Source organism: Panicum virgatum, chromosome 4K (assembly GCF_016808335.1).
Source record: "Panicum virgatum strain AP13 chromosome 4K, P.virgatum_v5, whole genome shotgun sequence".
NCBI classification, from domain to species: Eukaryota; Viridiplantae; Streptophyta; class Magnoliopsida; order Poales; family Poaceae; genus Panicum; species Panicum virgatum.
This window is the reverse complement of record NC_053139.1, coordinates 40,780,691-40,806,433: the sequence shown is the minus strand read 5'-3', so window position 1 is coordinate 40,806,433 and position 25,743 is coordinate 40,780,691. Positions and strand designations below refer to the sequence as shown.

Genomic DNA, 25,743 nt, shown 5'->3' with positions numbered 1-25,743 from the left:
CTCTCTCAGGGGCAGCGAGCCAGAGCCTCCCAGTCCCAGGCTCCCAGCCACAGCCAGGCAGCCACCCACGTCTTCCCCCCAATCCAAGTAGGAAATCCAACAACACAGTGCTCGGTGCGTCGCCCTCTTCGCAGATTCGGCTGAATCGAGTTGCGATTGCTTGCTCGTGGACTGCAGTTCAAGGTGAGGAGCCTCCCCAACCGCACTAGGTTTTTCTACCATCGTAGTCATTTCCTCCCCCTTCGTGCCTTGCCGTATCTCGTCAGCGGTTGCCTGCGGCTGGGCGAAATGCCACCGCCGCAGCATCTGCTCGGTCCGTCCAATCGGGCGTGTGTCCAGATACCTGTTACTCGCAAAATGAGTCGTCTCTGTCCATTTTGTTGAGGCTCCGCGATTTGGGGGGAGGGAATCATACAATCCGAAGCTATTATTCCAAGCTTCATCTCCATGGCTTTACTGTTTTATCTCAAGGGATGGTGGCAAGCGAGGCACTACTATGCTTCGCTGTTTCCTAGATGGAGCTTGATTGGTCCGATTGCGTAGGCCTTCTCAGCTTCCATAGAGTTTGACTGACGTGCTATGTTGGTCCAATATTTGCTTTATTTTGGTGCTACTTCTTTCTGTAACCTTGAATTGTGGTTTCAGGTCCGATTGAGTAGTGTGGTTTATCGTGGGCGTGTTTGCTGAATGAAATGAATTTTTTAATCACATTCTGATTCAGTTATCATCTGATTTGCAGTTCGGTGCCTTCTTTCTTTGCTGAATAACCAAGCCAACTGCTTTGGTTCCCTTTGCAGGTTCACATCTGGGCAAAAATATTTTTTATATGTTTACCGAGCTACCTGATCTAGTTGTCTCCAAGAGGATTCCCCTGTTCACTCCAGTTCATCTCTTAAGTTGAGTTTATATTTGCTCCTTTCCGTGGCACACTGCTGACACAATTCAGCTCGAGTACAATAGTGCAAAGTATCCATGTCTGGCAATCAAGGGCAACCCGATGTGCAATGCCTAGTTTGCACTAGACCTTTTACTCTGGATACTGAGGTGACCGACAGCTTTGAAGCTTTGGCCATATGCAGGGAATGCAAGATGACTGTGCTTAGTGATAACAATAGAGATGACACTACCAGCACATATCGAGAAAGAAGAAGAAGAAGGCCAAGATCCAGGGCCACAAGGCATGGACCTGTTGAGGACACTTTCTCGCAGCAGTTCTCCCAATTGATCAACTTAGCAAGACAAGGCCATGAAGCAGATATTGATTCTCCCATAGTTGTGCGCCAGCAGGCATCCTATACCTCTACCCCAAACCGATCCCAAAGATGGCATACTTCAGATGATGAGAGTGACAGTCTCAATTACGTCGACTCCGTATTCGGTGAGATTGAATCAAATATCAGTTTTGGTGACTATGGTGGGGATTCGGATGCTTCTCTAGATAACCACACCGCAGTGGGCAGAGACATTGCCATGCTGCTTGACAATGGGAGCTACATGAACACAGATACAGATTTTGATCCCATGAATGCTGGAATAGACCAGTGGGATTCCGATGATCCAGAAGATGATGAAGATGAGCAGTCGGAAGAGTCTGATTTGAATGAAGCAGCTGACACCATGCACCTGGGCCGCTGGCATGATATTGCCCCTATTGGATTGACCGAGCAGGATTCTGAAGACACCATATGGACTTGGAGATTAGGTGGAAGTCAAGGAGTAAACAATGCTAATTCGAGGGAAGAATCAGAAGGGCCACAGATCAGAAGACATTTTGTTGGGAATCCTGGTGACTATGCTGACGCGAGACAGTTTCAAATGCTCCTTGAGCAATTTTCTGAGGACAACAATCCCAGAAGAGGAGCTCCACCTACAGCCACATCCTTTATTGAAAATCTTGCATCTACTATTCTCTCCACAATCCACGACACAAGTGGTAGTGTGATATGTGCAGTATGCAAAGACCCTATGCCTATTGGAACAAGAGCAAAACAGCTGCCATGCATGCATCTATATCATTCATCATGCATCTTGCCCTGGCTTAGCTCTAGGAATACTTGCCCAGTTTGCCGATATGAGCTTCCTACAGATGACCCAGAATATGAAAGGGCTAAGCGAGCTGCAAGAAATGAAAGGGACATGCATGGTATGGGTCACACCCGGCAGCAAGAAATCGTTGAAGAAACTTCTGATGAAGTAGTAGCTGAAGGAGCACATCATACAGTTAATGGTACAGAAGTAGAGGACAGTACAGATGAACATGCCGTCCATGCTGCACAACAGCCAGATAGAGGACGCGGGCGCACTAGATGGCTGTTTATTTCAGCCGCTCCAGTTGTAAGTTTTGTTACTTTAGCTCTAGTTTTGTGCTTTGCAAACCCTTCTAGCAGTGGTAGAAGGCAGCTGTGGAGGAGATCCCAGAGTGCCGCTATGTCACATACAGACACAAAAAAAAGTTGGTGGTCAATGTTCTAGAAAACAGTACATGCACGCTCGTATCAAATTTAGTGTGTCAGGCATGTGATTGTTGCCTGTAAAATGGTTTATTTATTTATTTATTTTAACTTAGCAGATTCATCGAACTGCTCTTTACTTGTAATTGAGTTGAAAAACCCCCATAGTTTGCCGAGTTTAGAACAGTGTGATTGTGCTTGCTATTGTTCAACTGCTACATGTTATTTTATGTCCTATGCTTCGTTCTGCTCTAACTATGCTTAATATTATGCTCTAAACAATCTACTGTATGAATAATCAGCTCATCCACATATTTGTATTCTGTTAGAAAAGATACCAATTCCCAGTACTGAGGACGTGAGGTAATTCCTCATCTATTATTTGAAGCTCATGTATAGGCTCTCTGTTCCTCTGGAAGTATAGCACTTGCCTAGATAGCCTAGTCTCCTGCGACATGCCTGTTCAGTTATATATAGCCTGTGGGCCGTGGCGTCTGTGTGTTTTCATGAGGTATGTGATGGCCATATAAGCCTAGTGTTTGTATCTTAATTATGCATTTAGCTTTGCAATTAGACTTGCCTTGGCTTCCAAGTTGAAGGGCCTCGGCTACTTTTTGCTTTATGCACTTTAGTGGGTGAGCTGGTGCCTATATAGCACAGCATCCCCTCCTTTCTTGTAACTGAATTCTACTTCTTGCAATTCTAATTCAATCAAGTGGCCAAGGTCAAGCTGATCTCTGGCCTTTACCAAGTGATTGTGAGTTATCTGGGCAACAGTATGATATCGTAGATGGATTGGTAACGTAGAGATAGGCAACTCACTCTCCCTTGGAGGCTCTGAGCTGTTAAGATCTCATCTATTGGTTACCCAAAACATTTCCTGCCGAGCTCCTTAAGTAGCCGGCTCTAACAAACTCAAACAACCTCCTAACAATACTGAATGTTTATCCTCCTAAACAAAACTCTGTAAATGCCTGACAAAAAGGAAACTAATCTAGCCACTAGATGCCATTGGTTGGGACTTCTTCTTGAGCCGAGTGCGCCTATATGTGATGCCCACAAAAGCATCCGCAACAAGGTAAAACGGGAGGGGAAACATTTACAAGCAGAGAGCCTGAAATCAAGGTGATAGTGTGCTACAAGTCTACCTATGTATAGTTGCAATATTCTAGGTGGTATTCCTCCCGCACTTAGGAACTGAAAGTGATATATATGGTGAGAAAAGTCAACAGGACTGGGAGAGGACAAACTATCATTCATCATATATTCAAACAAGTATAGAGTAAACAGGAAGTGAGCACTTAGTATTTAAGGTAGAGCACTATAAAAGTACTGATTGCCTTGCATATTTGACATAACACCCGCATCTGCTCCTCCCTTGCTTTCTGCCTCTCATGGAGAGACTACTTGAGCTGATTCTAGTTCTTCTGATCATACTCATTGGCTTTGCTCTAGTTTACTTATATGACATCCTGTGGTTAAGGCCAGAGAAGATAAGGAAGAAGTTGAGGAGGCAAGGGATAAAAGGTCCCCAGCCTACTTTGCTCTATGGCAACACTCAAGAGATGAAGAGAATCCGACAGGAGATGAAGAGCCTTCAGAGGCAAGACTCCAACAGCTACATCTCCACCGTCTTCCCTCATTTTCTTCAGTGGAGGAAGACTTATGGTATCTACAAGATCCTTGCTTATGCTTTTGACCATTTAACTGTGGCTAAAATGAAGTTTATGGTATGATCATGACTGTTTATTCATTCTTGAATCGCGGTGCGTCCCATGCTCTGTACAACTTTCCATAGACAAAGCTAGAAGCATAGTGTTGTTCCTAAAAAGGTAGACAGCGAGTTTAACTAACTTTACATCACAAATTTTTTTTGGGTGTGTGTGTGTGGGGGGGGGGGGGGGGGAGCTTAAGTTAACTCCCCCCCGGATCTCCTGCTTGTTTCAGACTTTCAGTATTTCATACAGTGCTTGAATATTACTCCATTAGTTTTCCCCATATGTGGATCATCAGAATAGCGTCCTTAACCTTAGCAACTTCTTTTCCATACCGTATATAATATCACCAACAGTTAAGTGATCTTCGATGCTGCTTATTATGTCAATCATTTTGTGTGAGCGTCAAGAAAACCAAGGTGAAGATGGCAGATGTTGATGGAATAGCACACAACTTGTGCCCGTGTGGCCATTATATTTATTTATTTCAGGAAAATTACTAAACTGAGAAGATCCAAAGCTTCAAGATGGCAGATGTTGATGGAATAGCACACAACTTACTGCAGTTATTTCTATACTTGAAGCTTTGGATCTTCTCAGTTTAGTAATTTTCCTGCCAAAGTTTACCAAGCCATATATTCTGAGTGGATAACCATATTTTGTCTCTTGTATTGTTTCTCATATGATCAGGTATTATCTTGAATTCGAACCTTTATTTGGTGTATAGATAGAAAATATATATACCATAAATATACCGTATTCAAGTGAACCAAGTAATAATGTGCATTCTCTTGAGAGTTCAACCATAAGTTTGTCGAAGAGTAACCAATTGGGTTATGTTGAAACCAGAGTCTGCACAGTCTATTATTGATGAAAAGTTTGCTTAATGATAATGTAGCTTTCCTGGGAATTTGGAATCTTGTTGTAGCCAAAAGATGCTTATTGCTTTGGTTGTCCTGTTCTGTGAACATTCTGTTGAACTTCCACAATCAATGAATTAAGTAATAAGTGGTTGGCTTTTGATTTAAGTTTCCATTCTATATTGCGCTGTCTGTATCAAATACATGTCCGTTTGGTGCTATGAACTTTCTCTAACTATAATAAGTCATTATATTACTCTGAGGTACATTATCTGATTTGTCTTCCTCTTGTATCCTTATTGAATACTCATAATCTTATCGATAGATGGACACTACCTCCCTATATCTGTCTCTCTCTCCTAGTGTACTTAAGAGAGGAAATATAACCACTAAACTATAGGGAGAAGTGATGGGTGCCAAGGTCATTTTCTCTAATTCTTTAACTCGCGTGCCTAATTGAACTGACTTTATTTTATATTGGAGGTAGTATGTAGCCTTGTGTATCACAATATTGTATATTGACTTCAGAAACAGCTACATTTGTCAAATCTACATTTTAGTGGTATGTATTATGGAAGAACAGCTTTTATCAGTTCTGTTGTTGGCTAATTTTTTAAATATGAGCCTTACCCTATTGTTTCTCACTCAAACACTCTTCCTCAATCTTCAATGGTTCAGTTATATCATTTCATACTGTTTGGAAACTGGAACAGGGCCTGTATTCCTTTACTCAACAGGAGCTATGGAGATATTGCATGTTGCTCAGCCAGAAATGGTGAAAGACATGGGCCACTGGACTCCATCAGAGCTCGTGAAGCCACAATATCTGATGAAATCACGCAAACCTCTCTTTGGAGAAGGTATATTGTCAGCTAGCGGTGACCTTTGGGCCTATGAGAGGAAGATCCTTGCACCAGAGTTCTACTTGGAAAAAATCAAGGTTATTAAATTTTACTGAAAAGTGAAAAGGCACATACAACTGTACCATCTGTCTGACTGTTGTTCCAACAATGATAGGGTATGATAGGGCTAATTGAGGATGCAACAGTTCCAGTGTTACAAGCATGGGAGAATATACTTGATAGCACTGGAGGTAGCAAGGAGATATATGTCGATCGATACCTGAGGAACTTCTCAGCCGATGTGATTGCCAGAGCTTGTTTTGGGAGCAGCTTTGCAAAAGGAAAAGACATATTTTGCAAGATCAGGCAGCTCCAGAAGGCAATTTCTCAACTGGATACATTTGTAGGACTATCTGCATTGTGGTAAGTGCCTTTTGATTAATTGAGAAATTCTTAACAGTTGGAAACTTCACTTCAAAACTGAGTTTTCTTCCATTCTACTTCGAGCAAATTTAGAATCTTGGATGAGCAGCCTGTCTTTCTAATTTTCCTTGATGTTTTGTCTTTAGGCCTGCGGCCTTGTATTTTCTTTTGCGCGCTTCGGGCTCTGTATAGATCTGTACTCTCACCTTTGTTTATATTTTTATAAAAAAAATAGATAGAGGCCTTCCCTACTGACTTTGGTAAAAAAACTTGAAAAGTTATCCTTATTATATTCCAGGAAATACCTGCCTACCAAAATCAACCAGGAGATACGGAGGCTAGAACAAGAAATCCAGTTACTGATCCTGGAAGTGTCAAAGGAACAGAGGGACAGGAGCAGCAGCAAGGACGGCACACCCATGTCCACGTATAACAGCCTTCTGCATTCCATTATCAATGGTGCAGACGAGAGCCCCAGATATTCCATAGCTGCTGAAGATTTCATCGTTGACAATTGCAAGAACATCTACTTTGCTGGGCATGAAACTGCAGCAATCACTGCCACTTGGTGCCTGATGCTACTTGCTGCAAACCCGGACTGGCAGGATCGTGCCCGGGCTGAGGTTCTAGAAGTGTGCTGTGGACGAACGATACTGGATATAGATGTACTTCGTCAGTTGAAAATTCCTTATTCTTGTGTGTAACTGTGTATGAATCAATCTTTGGCAATGCACTCTAAGACTTGCGTCAAAATCTTTTGAAGCTTACGATGGTGATTCAAGAGACTCTCCGGTTGTACCCTCCGGCGTCACTGATCATGCGTGAAGCCCTGATGGACATCCGACTTGGTGGAGTCGACGTCCCTCGTGGCACCATTATCCAGGTGACAATTCCAAAGCTGCACCTGGACATGGAAGCCTGGGGCCCAGATGCTGGCGAATTTCGTCCAGAACGATTCGCGAACGGAGCTGTGGCGGCCTGTAAGCCAGCCCACATGTACATGCCGTTCGGATATGGACCAAGACTGTGTACTGGACAAAACCTGGCAATGGCAGAGCTGAAGGTGATTCTTGCACGCCTGCTGAGCAAGTTCTCATTCTCAATGTCACCTGGGTACCAACACATGCCGGCATTTCGGTTGACCATTGAGCCTGAGTTCGGCATGCCCCTGGTGGTGACAAAGCTGTCATGATCTCTGTTTTCATGATAACAACACTTCCATGTGCTTCATCTACGTGGATCGACTTATGTAATATGGGCTCCTATTTATTCAAGGAGGCTTATCTCTTTGGTACCTTGGGGCTCATCAAGTGGTACTGCAATGGAAGTGACTGCAAGTCTGCAACACCCCACCATTACCACCAAATACATCATACATGCGAAGACCGAATTTGATATGTGTGGTTATGCCTTGTGCTGCCACAGTTTGTTTTAACTTTAATGTGTTCTTGTGATGCACTCAGTCAAATATTTTCCTATATTTTTCTGACGTTGGCAGAACATGTAATGTCATTTGATACTTTCTATTTCTCAACTTTGCGCCACTTATAGGTTCAAGATGTGTGCTGTAACCATAGTTAACTCCCAACTTCAAATTTTAAAGTTCAGCCACACTTTGATTCTTGCCCCAACAATGTGCTTCTTGAAGACTCAATTTGCCTTCTTTTAGGACAGGGTAGCATCCTGTCATGACTAGTGAGGTAATTCTATCCCTATTCTTTTTAGTCCGTTGCATATGTTTCCTAATTTCTTCCCTTTTTTTCTGAAGCTCTGGAGGTAAATTAGTTTCTTGAAGGACGCAGCATGTCTGAACAGGGAGTGCATATTTCGAGTAGATTGGCAGAAACCATTTGTACTAGCCAATCAATCAATGAGTGTAAATATCATACAGAAGTCATCTGGTCAACTGATTGTTAATTGTTGCCTTAATTCAGAAGCAGCCCTATAAAAATTTTTGAAAGGTCAAATAAGGGAACTCACATGCTCAGGGTCTTAAAGAAATACATGAAAGGTGGCTTCTTGAAGAGCTAGTGTACTCAACCATATTTGGCGTTGCCTTATGTCTGAGTATTTGCCAAGAACACTTTCTTCCTCTCTTCCTGTGCTTCATGGAGTTACCTGCTCTAACTATTGCTCTTCTTATTCTTAGCTTAGCTCTATCATACTTGTTAAACCTTGTATGCCTAAGGTCAGAGAACATAGGGAAGAAGTTGAGGAAGCAAGGTGTAAGGGGGCCCAAGCCCACTTTGCTCCATGGAAACCCCAGAGAGATGAAAAGGATCCGTAGGAAGGAATAATTCAGTGTGTAGTGTATTCCTCCAAACCCTAGAAGGGTGGGTATATAGTAGCTGTACATGGGCCTCTAGATGGGCCTTAACATCTGGGCCATATGGGCCACTCACGCATACACCAACCCCCCCCCCCCCCGCAGTCTGAACTACCGGCGCAGCGGGCTTCAAGACTCGACAACAAAGAAAGCACACACAGGGCAACCCCCCCCCCCCCCCCCCGCAGCCACAACTAGCCACCTGCTACGTTGAGGTTGGAGCGAAACTCCGAGAAAGTCGAGGAGGGGAGACCTTTGGTGAAGATGTCAGCAAACTGGGAGGTGGTCGGGACATGGAGGACCCGAACATCGCCGATAGCGACCCTGTCGCGAACGAAGTGCAAGTCGATCTCCACATGCTTCGTCCGCTGATGCTGAACGGGGTTGGTGCAGAGATACACGGCGCTGACGTTGTCGCAGTAGACGAGCGTGCTCTTGGCGAGCGGGCTATGAAGCTCCGCCAAGAGCTGTCGGAGCCAGGACGCCTCCGCCACGCCGTTAGCAACAACACGATACTCCGCCTCGGCACTGGAGCAGGAGACAATCGGCTGCCGCTTGGACGACCAGGAGACAAGGTTGCCGCCCAGGAAGACGGCATAGCCGGAAGTGGAGCGGCGAGTGTCCGGACAGCCAGCCTAGTCAGCGTCGGTGTAGACAACCAGCTCAGCATAGGGAGAGCGGTGAAGAACCAGGCCGAAGTCAACAGTGCCACGGACGTAGCGGAGTAGACGCTTCAGCGCAGTAAGATGTGACTCCCGGGGATCATGCATATGAAGGCAGACCTGCTGAACGGCATATGTGAGGTCCGGCCTGGTGAAAGTGAGGTACTGCAAGGCACCGGCAAGACTCCGGTAGGTAGTAGGATCAGCCACGGGATCACCCAGATCAGCAGACAGCTTCGTCTGAGTGTCGACAGGAGTGGGGCATGGATTGCAATCAGTCATCCCAGCCCGCTCCAGAATATCAAAAGCATACTGCCGCTGGTGAAGGAGAAGGCCAGACGGGTGAGGCTCAACAGTGACACCCAAGAAGTGATGGAGCTGACCAAGATCCTTCATAGCAAACTCCTGCTACAGAGAGGAGATGATGCGCTGAAGCAACTGCTGACTGGAGGCTGTGAGCACAATGTCATCAACATAGAGCACCCGGTAGGCAGTCTCATCCCCACGGCGGTAGATGAACAGAGAAGTGTCAGACTTGACCTCGGTGAACCCCAATGTCAGCAAGAACGTGGCAAACCGAGAATACCAAGCCCGAGGAGCCTGCTTCAGACCATAGAGAGACTTGTTGAGCCGGCAGACCATGTCTGGACTACTGAAGTCCACAAATCCCGCTGGCTGACTGCAGTAGACTGTCTCTGACAAAGTGCCATAGAGAAACGCATTCTTCACATCCAGCTGGTGCATAGGCCAAGAGTGAGAGAGCGAGCGAGAGAACCGTGCGCACAGTAGCAGGCTTCACCACTGGACTGGAGGTCTCATCGTAGTCCACACCAGGCCGCTGGGTGAAGTCCCGGAGAACCCAGCGAGCCTTGTAGCGATCCGGTGTGCCATCAGCCCGACGCTTATGCGTCCAGATCGACTTGCCAGTGACCACATTGCAACCAAACGGACGCGGCACGAGGTCCCATGTCTGGTTGGCAAGAAGAGCCGCGTACTCCTCTTCCATCGCGCGACGCCAGTGAGGATCCGCCAGGGCGTCGCGGACAGAGGAGGGAACCGGAGAGATCTGCGGCTCTCCCTCGGTGGCGAAGAGAGTCGCGGGCTGAGAAGCCATCCGCCGAGTCACCATGGGATGAATATGGCGAGGGTCCCGATGGATGACTGACGGGTGGTACACAGCCGGCTCGACTCGAGAGCGAGTCGGCGGAGGCAACTGCGGCGACGGCTCCGGTGTAGGTGGTGGTGGAGACTCCGGTGCCGGAGTAGGAGGCCGCAGGTCCGGCGCCGGTGCTAGCACCAAACGACGCCGGCACACCTGCACCGGCTGAGCGTAGCGCGCAGGCGCCGTAGGAGGCACTGGGGCCACACGTGGCGTAGCAGGAGACACCGGGGCCTCGCGTGGTACGACAGGAGGTCTTGGGGCCGCGTGTGGCGCGACAACAGGCACCGGGGCCACTCGTAGTGCAGCAGAGATCACCAGAAGCGGTGCCGGTGTACCAGGAAAACCTGCAGGGAAATGACAGACAGACGAAGGTGGTTGAACCACCGGGTCAGGCGAAAACAGGGACTCCAACTCGGGGTCAGGGGAAGGTGTAGAGGAGGTGGAGTAGTGGAAATCCGACTCGTCAAACACAACAGTGTCGGGAGATGAGGACCCGCGAGAGGTGAGGTCAAAGCAGCGGTACCCCTTGTGGTCAGGGGAGTAACAAAAAAAAACACACCGTGTTGAGCGGGATGCCAGCTTGTGAGGAGCTGTGGCGGAGATGTTAGGATAACATGCACACCCGAAGACACGAAGGTGATCGTAGCGAGGAGGGGTACTGAAAAGAGCGTGGTGTGGAGTGGGAGAAGGGGAAGCAGTAGACGGAAGGCGGTTAAGCCAGTATGTGGCGGTGTGGAGACTCTCAGCCCAGAAGCGGGGAGGCAGAGAGGCCTGGATCTGAAGGGTGCGCATGCCGTCGTTCGTCGTGCGAATCATCCGCTTAGCCTTGCCGTTCTGGGGAGAGGTATACGGACAAGACATACGCAGCTGAACACCCCGTGAGAGGAAGAAAGAACGGAAGGTGGAGGTGCCGAACTCACGCCCGTTGTCACACTGGACGGCCTTAATGGTGAGGCCGAACTGAGTGGACACCCAGGCAAAGAAATGGAGGAGGGTGGGAAAGGTCTCAGACTTAGCGCGCAAAAGAAAAGTCCAAGAGTAATGAGAGAAATCATCAACCACTACCAGATAGTATTTAGAGCCAGAAATGCTGAGTACAGGAGAGGTCCACAGGTCACAGTGAACAAGATCAAAGGCATGCATCGCATGCGAACAAGAAGAAGAAAAATGAAGTCTAACATGACGACCTAACTAGCACGCATGACAGAGGTGCTCAGCAGGAGCCCTAGTACAAGGAACATCGGTACTACGACTGAGCTGAGCCAAAATGTCGCGGCCGGAGTGACCAAGCCGGCGATGCCAGGTGGTGGAAGACGGCATCGCGGCAAAGGCAGCAGACGAAGAAGAAGTCGAATGCGGAGCAGCGGAAGCAGGAAGACGAAGGATGTAAAGGGCCCCGAGCTGTCACATCGGAGGAGCGAATGCCGGGAAGCCGAATCCTTCACAGTAAGAACAGATGAGTCAAATTCGATGGAATAAGAATTGTCAGCAGTAAACTGGCGAATGGAAAGAAGATTATGAATCATCTGAGGAGCAACAAGAACATTGGGAAGACGGAAAGAACCAGGAGCAGAACCCACGGCGGTGACAGGAAGACAAGACCCATCGCCAACCATGATGGAAGAAGGACAAGAGGGATGTGGGAGTCGGACTGAAGAGAGGATACCGGCATCTGGGATGGTGTGGAAGGAGGCACCCGAGTCGGCGATCCACTCGGTGCTGACCGGCGGCATCAGCCCCTTGGTGCTGAAGGACTGCGCCAGCGCGGCCTGGTCCCACCCCCCAGGCCAGGTCGGCTGCTGGTGGGCTGAGCGGGCGGGGTCCAGGACGGCACGAACAGGGAAGCAGCATCGGTGAACATGGCCGCCAGCTGGAGCTGAGGACGAGGCCCCCCTGACCCTGAAACGGCCACATCGAGATGCGCCCTGACCATGGGTTGCTGAAGGATGGCCAGGGCGTACCTCCAGGGGCAGGGGCAGAAACAGGAGCCGGAGCAGGAGTCGGCGTGCCTCGACGACCCCCACCAGTCCACCGGTGCCAGCACAGTGCTCCGCCTCGGCGACCCGGCGAGTGAAAGCGTCGGCCGCGGAGCGCTCGCGCTCCCAAGCGAGGGCAGCTGCGCGGACCCGCTCCTGGGCCGCTGCAGCCTCGGACTTGGCAGCGAGGAGGACCGCGACGAGAGCAGCGTCGGCCGTAGCAGCTTCGGCGACGAGGGGCTCCTTACCGCGGAAGGCGGCGGCGGCAAACGGCGCGTCCGCGGGGTCATACCCAGCCCGCGCCAGGAAGGAGGAGGGCCCATGGCAGCGGCAGCGGTGTCGGCGGCGGCCGCGCCCCCGGCGGCTGCGGCTGCGACGTCAGCCGCGCCCCTCGCGCCCCCCGCACCCGCGCCCACGGCCAGCGGGGCCAGGGCAGACGGAGCCGCGCCCGCGCCCGCGCCCCCCACGGCCAGCGGGGCTAGGGCGGGCGGAGCCAGCGGCGGCGGGGGCTGGGCGTCAGGAGCCGGGGGTGGGGCGGCGAGGGCCAGAGAAGGAGGAGGACCGCCCGCGGCGGCAGCAAACGCGGCGGCGGCGGAGGCGGGCAGCCAGGCGACGGCGCCCTGGGGCCACGCGCGCGGCGCGCCAGGAGCAGAGGAGGCGGATCCGCCGGCAACAGAGGAGAGGGGCGGGGGCGGCGGCGGCCGGCCGGCCATGGCGCCGGCGGCGGCGGCTGGAGGGTGGGAGGAGAGAGAGGCCTAGGCAAATGATACCATGTAGGAAGGAATAATTCAGTGTGTATTCTTCCAAACCCTAGAAGGGTGGATATATAGTAGCTGTACCTGGGCCTCTAGATGGGCCTTAACACCTGAGCCATATGTGCCACTCACACATACACCAACAGGATCAAGGAAGAGCTCAAGATTTTGCAGACGCAAGATGCCAACAACTCTTTGTCCACAGTATTCCCTCACCTCCTTCGCTGGAGGGAAACTTATGGTATGTATGATGCCTGCAAGTGCTACAGCTGTTATTTGATTGTATGTTCAATCAGACTGTTGATATATTGCTTTGTCTCTTTTAACAATCACATATTGGGAAACACTTCTTATCCTGTACTGTTGTTGCTTTGTGAATTATCAAGCAGAATAAATTCCAAAATGCCATCACTACTGAAATGTAGTTAACAAGAATGAATTGACAACATTATCCTGATATACAACTGGATCATTCAATAACAAAAAAAATGCATTTTTTTAATATATATATTTTAGTTCAGTTGTTGCGAATAAATGGAGAATTATTTGAACAAAATTCATGAGATAAATTGTAGCATGATGCCTTTTTAAGGACAAAGCAAATGTTGTGTTGAAAGTCATTAGCAGCACATCATTAGATTTTTGTTTTGGGGAGGAGGGTGGGTGCTTAGATGCATGCACCTCCCGAGAAATTTCACTGCAAATAATTATATTTTGTTTGTTTGGTTACACAAGTCTACCTGTTTAATAATATAGATTTATCTGGAATGTAAGGTCATTCTAAAATATAAAGTCTTGACAGTTTGGGCTTACATGCACCTTCCTAAGAATTCCACTGGAGATAAAGCAAACGTACCTGGTCAACAATATAGTTTGACTTGGCATCTGTGGTCACTTCAAAATATAATAGTAATTCAAGACTTGACAGTTCTAGGCTTAGATGTTAGAAGCTCAATTTTTACTCTCATTGAGCTGAGAGGATGACATTCAGTGTTGGGGCAATTTTCTAGGGGTTTTCATTCACTCAAACACAATGCCAAGCCTTCCAACGGGAGGGGTGGCCGCACTCTTATACAAGGGGCTGCAGGGCAGCCAAAACATAAACCAAGGACTAGTCTAAGATGCTAACTGACTGCTGTCCTAGAGATGCTATCTGACTGCTGTCCTAGATGCTCTGTAGTGCTGCAGCAAGACCACTGCGCAGCAAGGACTAAGATGCTAGTCAAAAGAACTAAAAGCTAGATGCTGTCCTACAAAGACCAAAGGTACACATGACTTATCCCTTCATTAGATGCCTCTTATTCGGAAATTTCAATGGAATAACTGCATTTCATTCGAATAGTCTATCTGGTTAATAATACTGTATTACTACTTGGAATCTGGGTCAATTTTATAATGACCATTCAGCTCGTTACAGTCATTTGGATGATGATCAATTGACTTTTGTAAGGAACATAGATAACTTGCAAATTAAAATGTCCACAATGGTTCTATATGTTATCTTAAGTTTTCTGAGGGGAGATTGTGCATTTCCCATCTAATTGATGTATTATGCAAGATCTGCTTTGTTAGCGAGAATTGAAGTACGACAATAGTTTGATAAACATCCCATCTCAAAAGGAATCATGCCTGTTCTGTTTTTTTTTACATATTCATGTCATTCTTTTTTCTAGATCATTTGTGTCAATCCTTCTCTCAATGAGGTAGGTGGATTGTTAATTTTGAACAGGCTCTGTGTTCCTATACTCAACGGGAGCTCTAGAGATACTTCATGTTTCTGATCCAGATGTGGTGAAGGACATTGGTCACTGCACTCCATCAGAGCTCGGGAAGCCTAATTATCTAAAGAGATCTCACAAAGCCCTATTTGGTGGAGATTTATTCAAGGTGAATGGTGATGAATGGGCCTACCAGAGGAAAGTCATCGCGCCAGAGTTCTTCATGGAGAAGATCAAGGTATTGCTATACATGTAGTTGCTTTCTTGGGTTGGAAAACATGGACAGTCATCATGGCTGCAAGAATAAAATGCGTTTGCAGCGTATGATCTCACTGATCGAGGATGCCTGTGTTCCATGGTTGGAACTTGGAAACATGGGGTGGAATTCTTGACAATGCAGGAGGGAGTAGGGAAATAGTTGTCAAGTTGTGGACGATCACCTGCGTAAGCTATCAGCAGACGTGATCGCCAGGACTTGCTTTGGGAGTAGTTTTGCAAAAGGAGAAGAGGTATTCCGCAGGCTTAGGCAGCTTCAAAAGGTGATTTCTCAGCAAGATGCATTCGTGGGATTTTCTGCGTTGTGGTAAGTACAGTACAGTACTTTCATGTGTTGTGTAGAGAATCAAACACTTGAAACCCATGTGCTATCTAGTAGTGTAAGTTGATGCTGTTACGGGAAGTACTTGCCTACCAAGGCCAACCTAGAAATAGGTAACCTGGAGGATGTCATAAACAAACAGAGCGGTAGTGCAAGCAACGACCTTGTGCATGCTATCATCGACGGTGCACACAAGGCGCCCAACCACGACGGCGAGGACTTCATCGTTGGCAACTGCAAGACCATCTACTTTGCAGGGCACGAGAGCACAGCTGTCACCGCCCTATGGTGCCTGATGTTGCTGGCCGAACACCCAGAATGGCAGGAACGCACCCGTGCTGAGGCACTTGACGTTTGCCACGGAAGGACCACATTGGACGTGGACGCCCTCTGCCGACTGAAGATTGTAAGCACTGAACTAAACTAACTGTATATCCATTGGTTCATGGCTTTGTACTGTGACACTGCTTACAGGATATGTGTATACAAAATGTTACAGGTGACGATGGTGATCCAAGAGACTCCGGCTGTACCCTCCCGCGTCGCTGATGATTCGCGAGGCCCTGGCGGACATCAGGATTAGCGACCTGGATGTCCCTCGTGGAACCATCATCTAGGTGCCCAGGTTGGTGCTGCACCTGGACAAGGATGCCTGGGGCCTGGACGCTGATGAGTTCTGCCCAGACCGGTTCGCCAACGGAGTGACCGCAGCGTGCAGGCCGGCACACATGTACTCGCCATTCGGGCCCGGGCCCGGGACCTGCATTGGGCAGAACCTGGCGATGACGGAGCTGAAGCTGGTGCTGGTGTGGATGCTGAGCAGGTTCGCCTTCGCGCCGTCGCCGAGGTACCGACACGCGCCCGTGTTCCGTCTCACCATTGAGCCTGGCTTCGGCATGCCCCTGGTGGCACAAGGCTGTGAACCTGTGGCCTGTGTCCATCAATGTTGAGCTTATATGCACCTAGATGTTTGTTGGATGTGTCCTCCGTTGCAAAACAGATCAGTGCCGGCACATTTTCTGAACTTGTCAATATCATCAGGCAGGAAAAGCCTTTGTTGTAACAACAGAAAGGTTAAGCTGGGGTTTGAGCGCCAAGGCTGTCGTGGATGCTGTCAGCGAAATGCTCAACACAGATCCCAACTCTCCATACGTGCTGAGATGTAGTAATTTTACCCCTGATAGGGGACGGTCACTGCTTTGTGGACTCTGCCTCGCTTGTGTTGTGCAAAACAGACGGCGGCCAGTCGTGTGGCTGTGGAGACGTTGGCGAAATGCCACGGTGCGTATTTCATTCCCTAATATATATCTTTGGTGGATTGTTTCCAACAGTTTGTTTGGAGGAGATTGCGGACCTTCACCAATTTTTTGGGGATCCCTGCAATTAAAAATTGGGATGTTGGATTTGAATATCTGATAGTCAGTGCTTCTGTCAGTATAGACTAGCATCTCGTTCAGCTCTGGTCCAGTTCAGTTTTTAAAAGTTCTCTTTGCCGTCTCTTGTTCTTTGAAAACGCTGCCGTCACTATCATCTTATCAGGATTATAAATTTATGCTTATCCTGGCCTGCTCTGCTCATATTTTTTTCTCCTATATGGACGGACTGTACTGCTTTCGTCACAGCAAGTGGACAAAGCTCTTGTCGCCCACTAGTCTGTCTTTTTCATTATTTTCGTGTCAGCAATTGGTGGGGACACATGTGCTACCTGCTAGTAGTGCGTGAGCTTTATCTGCAGGTTTCCAGCTTCCCTGCTCCCAGTCTCGAGCACAGGCACAAATGGAACTCGTTTGGCTGAGGCTGCTACTTCCGGTCTTGCTCTGTGTCTCCCTCGTCGCCTACCTTTACAGCATCCTATGGCTGAGACCAGAGAGGCTCAGGCAGAAACTGAGGAGCCAGGGAGTGAAGGGCCCCAAGCCGTCTTTCCTCTTCGGGAACATACAGGAGATGAGGAGAATTCGGCAGCAGCTGACCGAGTCTCATCAAGAACAAGAAGCAGGGATTACTGATCGCTTCTCCTCAAATTATGTGGCCACTCTGTTCCCTTACTTCCTCCACTGGAGCAGGGTCTACGGTATGCTACGCAACACTTTGGCTGAATCCTTGTCTATTAGATTTCAAATGTCGATTCTTCTGTGGATTTTATTTAGAGTAGTATTTCTGTTGACTTATTTCCTATAGACAGAGATATATTATTTGATATTAGGGCACATATATATATTTTTAATATTTTTAAGGGAATGCAAACTTTTAAGGGAAAGGGTATACTACTAATATTTCATTAATTTATCCTTGAGACGGGGCGATATGTCTGCTTTTGTGTCAGGCTCCATCTACCTGTATTCTACTGGAAGCATACATGCTTTATTTGTGACAGACCCAGACATGGTAAAGGAGCTGGCAAACTGCAAGTCTTTGGAACTTGGAAAACCTATCTACCTGCAAAAAGAGCTTGGAGCTCTTCTTGGTATGGGAATTTTGACATCAAACGGTGACCTATGGGCACATCAACGAAAGGTGATTGCACCAGAATTCTTCATGGACAAGGTTAAGGTAAAATTCAGCCATAACAATAGAATTCTTTGTTGCTGATTGAATGACTCACAGACCTAGTACCAGAAACTTCCTACAATATGATTTTTTTTTTGTTATTGCTTACTAAATGCATCATAAGAACAATTTCTTAAGGAAAAGATTTACAGGGAATGGTGAATTTGATGATGGAGGCAGCAAATGCAATGTTGAGTTCATGGGAAAATAAAGTTGACAGTGAAGGAGGTAGTGCAGTGATGATGGTTGATGAGTTCCTGAGAAACTTTTCAGCTGACGTCATCTCAAGAGCTTCCTTTGGAAGCAGTTTTTCTGAAGGGAAGGAGATATTCAACAAGATTAGGCAACTTCAGATGGCAATGGCAAAGCAAAAAATGCTTATTGGTGTTCCTGGAAGTAGGTATGCTAAAAAAAACTTACCTTGGGCTATTATTCTGTATGTTAAAGTAGCATCTTGGGATGGCAAAGTGCGGTAGCACTGCAACTCATTAGAAAAACAGGAGGCTTTTTGAGGGAATACGATTGTACTTTCAAGGAATGGAAATTCAGGAAATTTGAAGCAAAGTATCCTGACATAATTCTGCAGTAAATGAATGTCCTGTTCTATTAATACGTGCCCAGGCCCAATCGAAAAAAAAAACTCCAGTTCCATTCGGGAAAAAAAGAAAAGGAAAAAGTCCTGTTCATATACATGAGGCGCATTCTTTCAATATGCAGTTGTTCTCACATTCTTAAAAATGTTGGCTTACAAATGTCAAGTCCTTTCAGATATGTCACTCTATACTGTTGATTAGGATAGCATCAATTTATACACAGTATGTGCAGCAATCTATTCAGATTCAAGCTAAATTATTTGTGATCTTTTGCCCTGATACAAATGAGATGTTCATTCAGATATTTACCAACAAAGGGAAATAGAGAGACTTGGCGTCTAGGCACAAGCATCTGCAACCTCATTTTAGAAATAGCGAAGAGACATGAACATGATTCAGTGACATCTGTGAATAAGGGGCTGCTGCACTCGATCATTGAAGGCGCTAAAACTGCCCCTTCCAGTTCATGCACCCCTGCGGATTTCATTGTCGACAATTGCAAGAATATCTACTTCGCAGGGCATGAGACAACCTCGACCACCGCTGCCTGGTGCTTGATGCTTCTCGCTTCATACCCTAAATGGCAATCCAGTGCTCGTGCTGAACTTCTGGATGTTTGTCAGGGAAACCCACTGCATGCCGATATGCTCCAGAAAATGAAAACGGTATGATTGTTAACAGGATCAGTTGCACGCTTATTTTTAGTTATTTCTTTGCGTAAAGCTTTGAAAATTACTAACAGAAATCGACTGTCTGACTCTTGCAAATCCCATTGTGCCTGTTCAGCTAACGATGGTGATCCAGGAGACGCTCCGCCTGTACCCGCCAGCGGCTTTTGTCACACGAGAAGCTCTGAACGACATAAAGCTTGGCAACCTCAACATCCCAAAAGGAACCAACATCAGGATCCCAGTAGCACTGGTTCACCGGGATCCTGCCGTATGGGGTCCTAACGCTGACAAATTTGATCCGGGAAGGTTTGGCAACGGCATCACAGGCGCCTGTAAGCCCTCTCACATGTACATGCCCTTTGGGGTGGGTGCCCGGACCTGCGCAGGCCAGAACCTGGCCATGGTTGAGCTCAAGGTTGTGCTGTCACTCCTGCTGTCAAGGTTTGAGTTTTCGCTTTCGCCGGAGTACGTGCATTGCCCTGCATTCAGGTTGACCATTGAACCCGGGAAAGGTGTGCCTCTGATTCTTAAGAAGCTGTGAATCATGATCCATGTGATCAAGTTGCAAAGTTTCTCCTCTCTTTTCAATTTCTCTACGAAGTAGACTGAATTGCAGGACCTTTTGGGGCCCTTGAATCAGTTAGGCTGGGCTGTGTATCATAAGGATGGTCAAGACTCAAGAGGTGATTGTAGTTACTTGTTGGGGTCTTGCAATGTCAGGCATCCAAATCGTGAATGCGTCCCCTGACACACGTGCTAAGTCAGCATCAGTGGGCAATTTTTGTTTTGAGTTGATAACATTTTTGTACCCGAATAATAACTTGTACAAGGTCAGGATGGCCGAGTGGTCTAAGGCGCCAGACTCAAGTTCTGGTCCTCGGTTGAGGGCGTGGGTTCAAATCCCACTTTCTGACACAGCAGTTTTACTTAGCAGCCTTTTTTTCGTTTGTGAGTAACCCAAAAAAAAGTCTTTCTTAATCATGCATTGTTTTTTCCACAAAGAGCCATGGGCACCGGTTCCAAAGGCCTTAGCTACCGGATTTCGAACCGGTACCCCGCAACAGGGATCAAAATCATCGGTCTAAGACACCGGGTTTTTCAACCGGTGCCTAAGTTCTTCTTTGATACCAGTTGAAATTTTCAACCGGCACCAAAGGCCACCATGCCCGTTCCATCGTGTCCTCTCTCATTCCCTCGCATCCTCTCTCGTTCCTCTCACACCCCCACCAGTCATTCGAAGAATCTACCACAAAATATAAATATAATCCATAGATTTCGCAAATCATTCAAAGAATCGATTACAAGATAAGATAGAATCCATACAATTTCACATGCATCTCTATTTCAGAAAAGTAAGAAAAAAAAGAAAAAAATCACCCACGGCGACAGCTTGTCGCTTCTCGCTCGCCCAGTGGGACTCCTCGGCGGCCGCCCACACTTCACGGCTCGACGCGGAGCTGCTCGACGCTGTTGGAGCTGCTCGTCGCCGCGGAGACCCTTGCCTGCCGGGAGCCGCTCGTCGGCCGCCACGGAGCTCCTCGCCGGCCGCGCGGAGCTGCTCACCCGCCGCGGAGCTCCTCGCCAGCCACGCGGAGCCGCTCGTCGTTGCTCGCCACCGGGTGGACCCGCTCGCCGCCGGGTAGAGCTGCAGTCACAAATTGAACCAATTAATTTGGTAACCGCACATACAGAACTAGTACAAGTATATTCTGTGAATTTTCCTACACTCCTTCAGTCCTTTGGACATTTTAGTATGAACCTTGTCCGAAATCGAGCGATTGTAACTACCAAACTCCTCTTTTGCAAACCGTCTGCAACGACAAACAGCAGAGAAGTCGACCTTATTTGCAGAACGTTGAAGACGAACAACCAAACTTTTCTGAAGAAGAAGGGCTTCGGGCCGCCGGCGGCTAGGTCCTGAAGAGCTCCAAGCAGTGCTCCTGGTCCAGGTTCCTGCTCCAGAACTTCTTGTAGTACTCGTCGTACGTGTAGCTCCTGTACACGGCGGGGGTCTCGTCGGTGACGAGCTTCCGCGCGGGGCCCAGCACGACGCCGGCGCACCACGGCAGCGCCTGGCGGCGGCCAGCGGCTAGCTGCCCGCACGCCCGGCAGCTCCTCGCGCTCCGCGGCAGCGGCCAGCGGCTAGCTGCCCGCACGCCCAGCTTCTTCAGCGAGAGAGGATAAGGCAGAGAGAGATGAGAGGTGAAGGAAGAAATGAGAGGGGGAGAGATGACAGGGATTTGGAAATATCGAGAAGCGAGAGGTTGGCTTTTGTACCGGATGATCATTTGCACCGGTGCCAGACCTGGGCATGGGTCACCCGACCCGAACAACCCGACCCAACCCGCCCGAAAAAAACCCGACCCGACCCGACCCGAGCTACGTGGCGGGTGGGCGCGGGCCGTATTTTTTGACCCGCAACAATCAACGGGCCGGGCACGGGCCGTGATTTTTGACCCAAAACCCGACCCAACCCGAAAAACCCGACCCAAAGGCCAAAAAACCCGACCCAACCCGGAAAAAACCCGACCCGACACGCCCGCGCAGGGTGCACGGGCCAACCCGACCCGACCCGGTGATAGGTACGGGTCGGGCGCGGGCCGTCCTATGCGACCCGTGACCCGACCTTGACCCGACCCGAACCCGACCCGACCCGACATTTGCCCAGGTCTAACCGGTGCTAGCATAGGTACCGGATCATGACATGACCCGGTGCTAATGTCTGCTCCATAAGCACCGGGTTGTACCACCACCCGGTGCCATTGATGCATGACTAATTTGGTACTGGCTCATGGAATTAACCGGTGCCTTTGTTTGTGCATTGGCACCGGTTTGTGCTGTGGTGCGCCCTGCCAGCGCTCGGCGCAGGCCTAAGGTACTGGCTATTGTTGCAACCGGTACAGATGACTCACATTAGTACCGGTTCATGCAACAAGTGGTACTTTTAGTCTGGATCTTTGGCCTGTTTTCTAGTAGTGTTCGTTTGTGAGTGTTGGCGCCAATCTAGGGCCAACACACGAACGCGCTTGATCGCGCAGCGAGCGACGGCACAATTTGCAGCGCCGATGCTCAGACCGGTCAGACCGGTCGGGGTAACTGGTCAGACCGGTTCGCCGGTGCAGAACGGCGAAATCCGACGAACGCTCGCCCGGGAGGGACTCCGTCAGGGCAAGCGCGTGTAGGGTTGTTCTAGGATCGGCAGGCCACCTAGAACGCCTTCAGACGTCGCGGAGACGAAGGAAGAATAGCAGAAAAGGGTTGGAAGGAGCTAGGGTTTAGAGACAAAAGTAAAGGCAATAAACATAAAGAAAAGTAATATATTGATGTATTTTGATCGATTGGATGTCTCAATCGGCCGTGGCCCTTTATATTTATAGGGTGGGTGGACTTGCCCCGCAAGAAATCCTATTACAAGATCTAAATCTATGAAAATCTCTAGTTGTACTCGGACTCTGCTTGGACCGGTCAAACCGGTCAAACCTACCGGTCAAACCGGTCGGCTCCTGCCGAATCGGCTACATCGTCAAAGACCGGTCAGACCGCCTGGAGCGACCGGTCAGACCGGTTGGTCTAGTCTGCTGCCAATTTTGGTCGTCAACATATGCCCCCTGTTCTTTGGCAAAGCTTGCGTGCCAAAGAACACTCTTCTGGACCAAAATTATCTAAAGGCGATGATCAATGATATATCGGCCATTTTTTGTGCTAAGGGCGATAAAAAATATCGGCCATGTCTTGCTTTCCTTCAAGTTGATGATGAATCAATTCGCTTCGGTCTCCAAACTTTCTTCATGACTATTGGCTTTGTTGGCTTGACCTCCACTTCTTGCCCCATCGTTTCTTGCTTGCGTAAACGTTGCAATCTTCGCTTTTGAGTGTGAGATAAACCAGAGGGACACCACCTCGGCTGTAAGTATTTTGAATCTTTCTTCACGTCCTTCTCACCCTCTTTGCTGCAATTAAGCTCTTTTCCGACCAGATTATTGTTAATCGGTCTTTGTGGAATACAATTTGGATATATAGAAGGATATTGAATATAATAGGGCTGTATATACATCCTACTATAATCCAAAGGTGTATAATAACAAGGATACGACCAAAACCATGGAGCAATCGGTTCAAAATTTGGCATAACAACACAATTACCTTGATGTATGCGAGAATCCGATTGCTCACTGGATGTTGACGTTGACTTGGTACCCTTGGCTTCATCTGGCCGTTTCTTGTGCCTCTGAACAATTCCATCCTTCTCATACTTGGCCAGGAGCATTTTGAAGCTCGACCTTGTTCTAAATTTGGTCGAGGGGGAATTTCCAGAATCACTGGGAGTACCGGTCAGACCGGTCTGGGTACCGGTCAGACCGCCCTGTGGACCTGTCAGACCGTTCGACGCACCGGTCTGACCGGTTAGATTGCTGCCGGTCTTATTTTCTTTGCGTTGCCCCCCGAGTGTTGATGTCCTCGTTGAAGCTCGAGGAGTCTTACTCTGCAGCACCCTTTTCTCATGCCTTTCCTCACCAATCACCACATTTTTCCCTTTAGTCGATTCGGCTTGATGCGGCCGAATCAATACTTTTGGATTTGACAACTCAAGTGTATGAACGGGAAAAGGATTTTGATCAATTTGCATCGTAGAAATAACCAATCGTCCTTCATTTATAGCCAATTGTATTTGTCTACGAAGAACATTGCAATCATTAGTGGCATGAGAAAAAGTATTGTGTAACTTACAATATGCACGCCGCTTCAATTCCTCCGCTGATGGAATAGTGTGAGAGAACTTAATCTTCCCAAGCTTTGCCAATTCATCAAAAATTCTATCACACTTTGTCACATCAAAGGTGAATTTAATCTCATCTTGCCGATTTTTAGAAATCGGCTTTAAAGAAGTACAAGTGCTGCGCTTATCACTAGATGACCATACAAATTCAGCAGCATATACTTCATTACCCTCATCGTCTGAAGATTCTCCTTGTAGCATATGCATACTAAGACGATCAGGTTTAAACTTAGACTCTTTGCTTCGGCTTTCTTGAGCCAAAGCCCTCTGCAACACTTGATTAACATTTAGAAACTCATATCCTTCTAATCTTTCTTTAATATGAGACCTCAAACCATTAAGAGCTAATTCGGCAAGATCCTTTTCAGAAATAACCAAACTATAACATCGGTTTTTTGTATCTCTAAATCTTCTAATAAATTCAGCAACAGACTCATCATGCTTTTGCTTAACCGATGTTAAATGACATAGCCTCAACTCATTTTCACCATTATAAAAATGATTATGAAATTTACACTCTAATTGAGACCATGTTTGCACAGAATTAGGAGCTAATGCCGAAAACCATGAAAAAGCAGTGCCAGATAAAGACAAAGGGAACATTCTAATTTTCAAATGATCAAAACTCCCATAAGTTCCCATTTGTGCATTAAACTGACTAACATGCTCCCATGTAGTTCTACTATCCTTCCCAGTAAATTTAATAAATTCTGGTACTCTAAAATTCTGAGGATAAGGAATAGAATCAAAACTCTCATGATACGGCTTTTGACACGCTAGAGTTTTGTCCTTCAATTCTACGCCGAAAGTTTCTTTGAACATATCAGCCAAATCTTTCTTATGGTTCTCAAGTATTTGATTAAAATAAAAATTATTTGGCCTCTGAACATTGGCGCTAGAACTATTCGGCATTGCGGTGCATGATTCGGCTGTGTATATGGTGTTTGCTGCGAATAACCATGGTTTGGCATTGCACCATATGAATAGCCCGAATTTTGGGGAGGCATAGTATACGGATTATAAGTCATAATGGCGTATGGAGGAACACCATAACTAGTAAACCCATTTGTTCGGCTAAAATCAGCCTGAACAGGAGGCATACTAGTAATAGGTTCAGGAGACGACTGATACGCCACCAGAGCACCAGGACCGGTCTGACCGGTCGGGAAACCGGTCTGACCGGTTGGAACCGGCCCACCGAGACCGGTCTGACCGGTTTGTGCAACCGGTCTGACCGTTCCATTCGCATTGCACTGCTCTGGAGGTTTCTGACCATCATAAAAATTCATTGGCATGCCGTACTGTGGTGCAGGTATTGCCGATGATTCAGGATGCATAGTAGTATGATAAAAAGCGCCATCCATATTAGGTCTAGGAGTACCACTATCATCAATCAAAGGTTGCTTGCCTAATGATTTATCAATCATATTTTGAACAGTAGCAAGAATCTTTTCTTGACCATTAACCACCAATTGAGTAATTTGCTCTAAAGTAGGCGGTGTTGTAGCACTTACAGTAGCACTTGATTTGGCTTGCTCATCTTCATCCGAAAGAATGACCGCCTCCTTGTCTTTAGAGATATCACCCTTCCGATTCTTGGAAAAGTGAGACAAGAACCACCGACGCTTTTCTTCAAGTTCTTTTTCCTTGCGCCGCTTGTTCTCCTCT

At 47.7% G+C, this 25,743-nt stretch overlaps 2 protein-coding genes, 1 long non-coding RNA gene, 1 other non-coding gene and 1 pseudogene across 9 annotated transcripts; 4 read left to right on the top strand and 1 right to left on the bottom strand.

The window, feature by feature from the left end:
- Positions 1-14: 14 nt before the first annotated feature.
- On the top strand, positions 15-7,901 carry LOC120704051 (cytochrome P450 714C3-like). 6 transcript variants are annotated; one of them, XM_039988300.1, is made up of 6 exons: positions 15-183; positions 798-4,118; positions 5,739-5,965; positions 6,043-6,290; positions 6,589-6,975; positions 7,053-7,901. In XM_039988300.1, the coding sequence occupies exons 2-6, from the start codon at positions 3,845-3,847 to the stop codon at positions 7,480-7,482; spliced, it is 1,566 nt and encodes a 521-aa protein (XP_039844234.1). In that variant the 5' UTR covers positions 15-183; positions 798-3,844; the 3' UTR covers positions 7,483-7,901. The 6 variants fall into 6 exon arrangements, 4 of the variants coding, with proteins under 4 accessions (XP_039844234.1, XP_039844235.1, XP_039844236.1 ...); XR_005687370.1 differs by lacking the exons at positions 6,589-6,975; positions 7,053-7,901 and having other exon boundaries at positions 798-2,334; positions 3,934-4,118; positions 6,043-6,213; XR_005687371.1 differs by lacking the exons at positions 6,589-6,975; positions 7,053-7,901 and having other exon boundaries at positions 24-183; positions 740-2,334; positions 3,934-4,118; positions 6,043-6,213.
- Positions 7,902-8,184: 283 nt separating this feature from the next.
- On the top strand, positions 8,185-16,815 carry LOC120704055 (annotated as a pseudogene).
- A 318-nt stretch (positions 16,816-17,133) lies between these two features.
- Positions 17,134-20,224, top strand: LOC120704053 (cytochrome P450 714C2-like). Its single transcript, XM_039988304.1, has 5 exons — positions 17,134-17,558; positions 17,811-18,037; positions 18,187-18,434; positions 18,929-19,292; positions 19,414-20,224. The coding sequence occupies exons 1-5, from the start codon at positions 17,264-17,266 to the stop codon at positions 19,837-19,839; spliced, it is 1,560 nt and encodes a 519-aa protein (XP_039844238.1). The 5' UTR covers positions 17,134-17,263; the 3' UTR covers positions 19,840-20,224.
- TRNAL-CAA lies at positions 20,129-20,213 on the top strand. The gene has a single exon. It is a non-coding gene; the product is annotated as a tRNA-Leu (tRNA).
- A 318-nt stretch (positions 20,225-20,542) lies between the features above and the next one.
- On the bottom strand, positions 20,543-21,566 carry LOC120704056. The gene is made up of 2 exons (XR_005687372.1): positions 21,139-21,566; positions 20,543-20,943 (listed from the first exon to the last, which is right to left on the bottom strand). It is a non-coding gene; the product is annotated as an uncharacterized LOC120704056 (long non-coding RNA).
- Between the last annotated feature and the right edge of the window lie 4,177 nt (positions 21,567-25,743).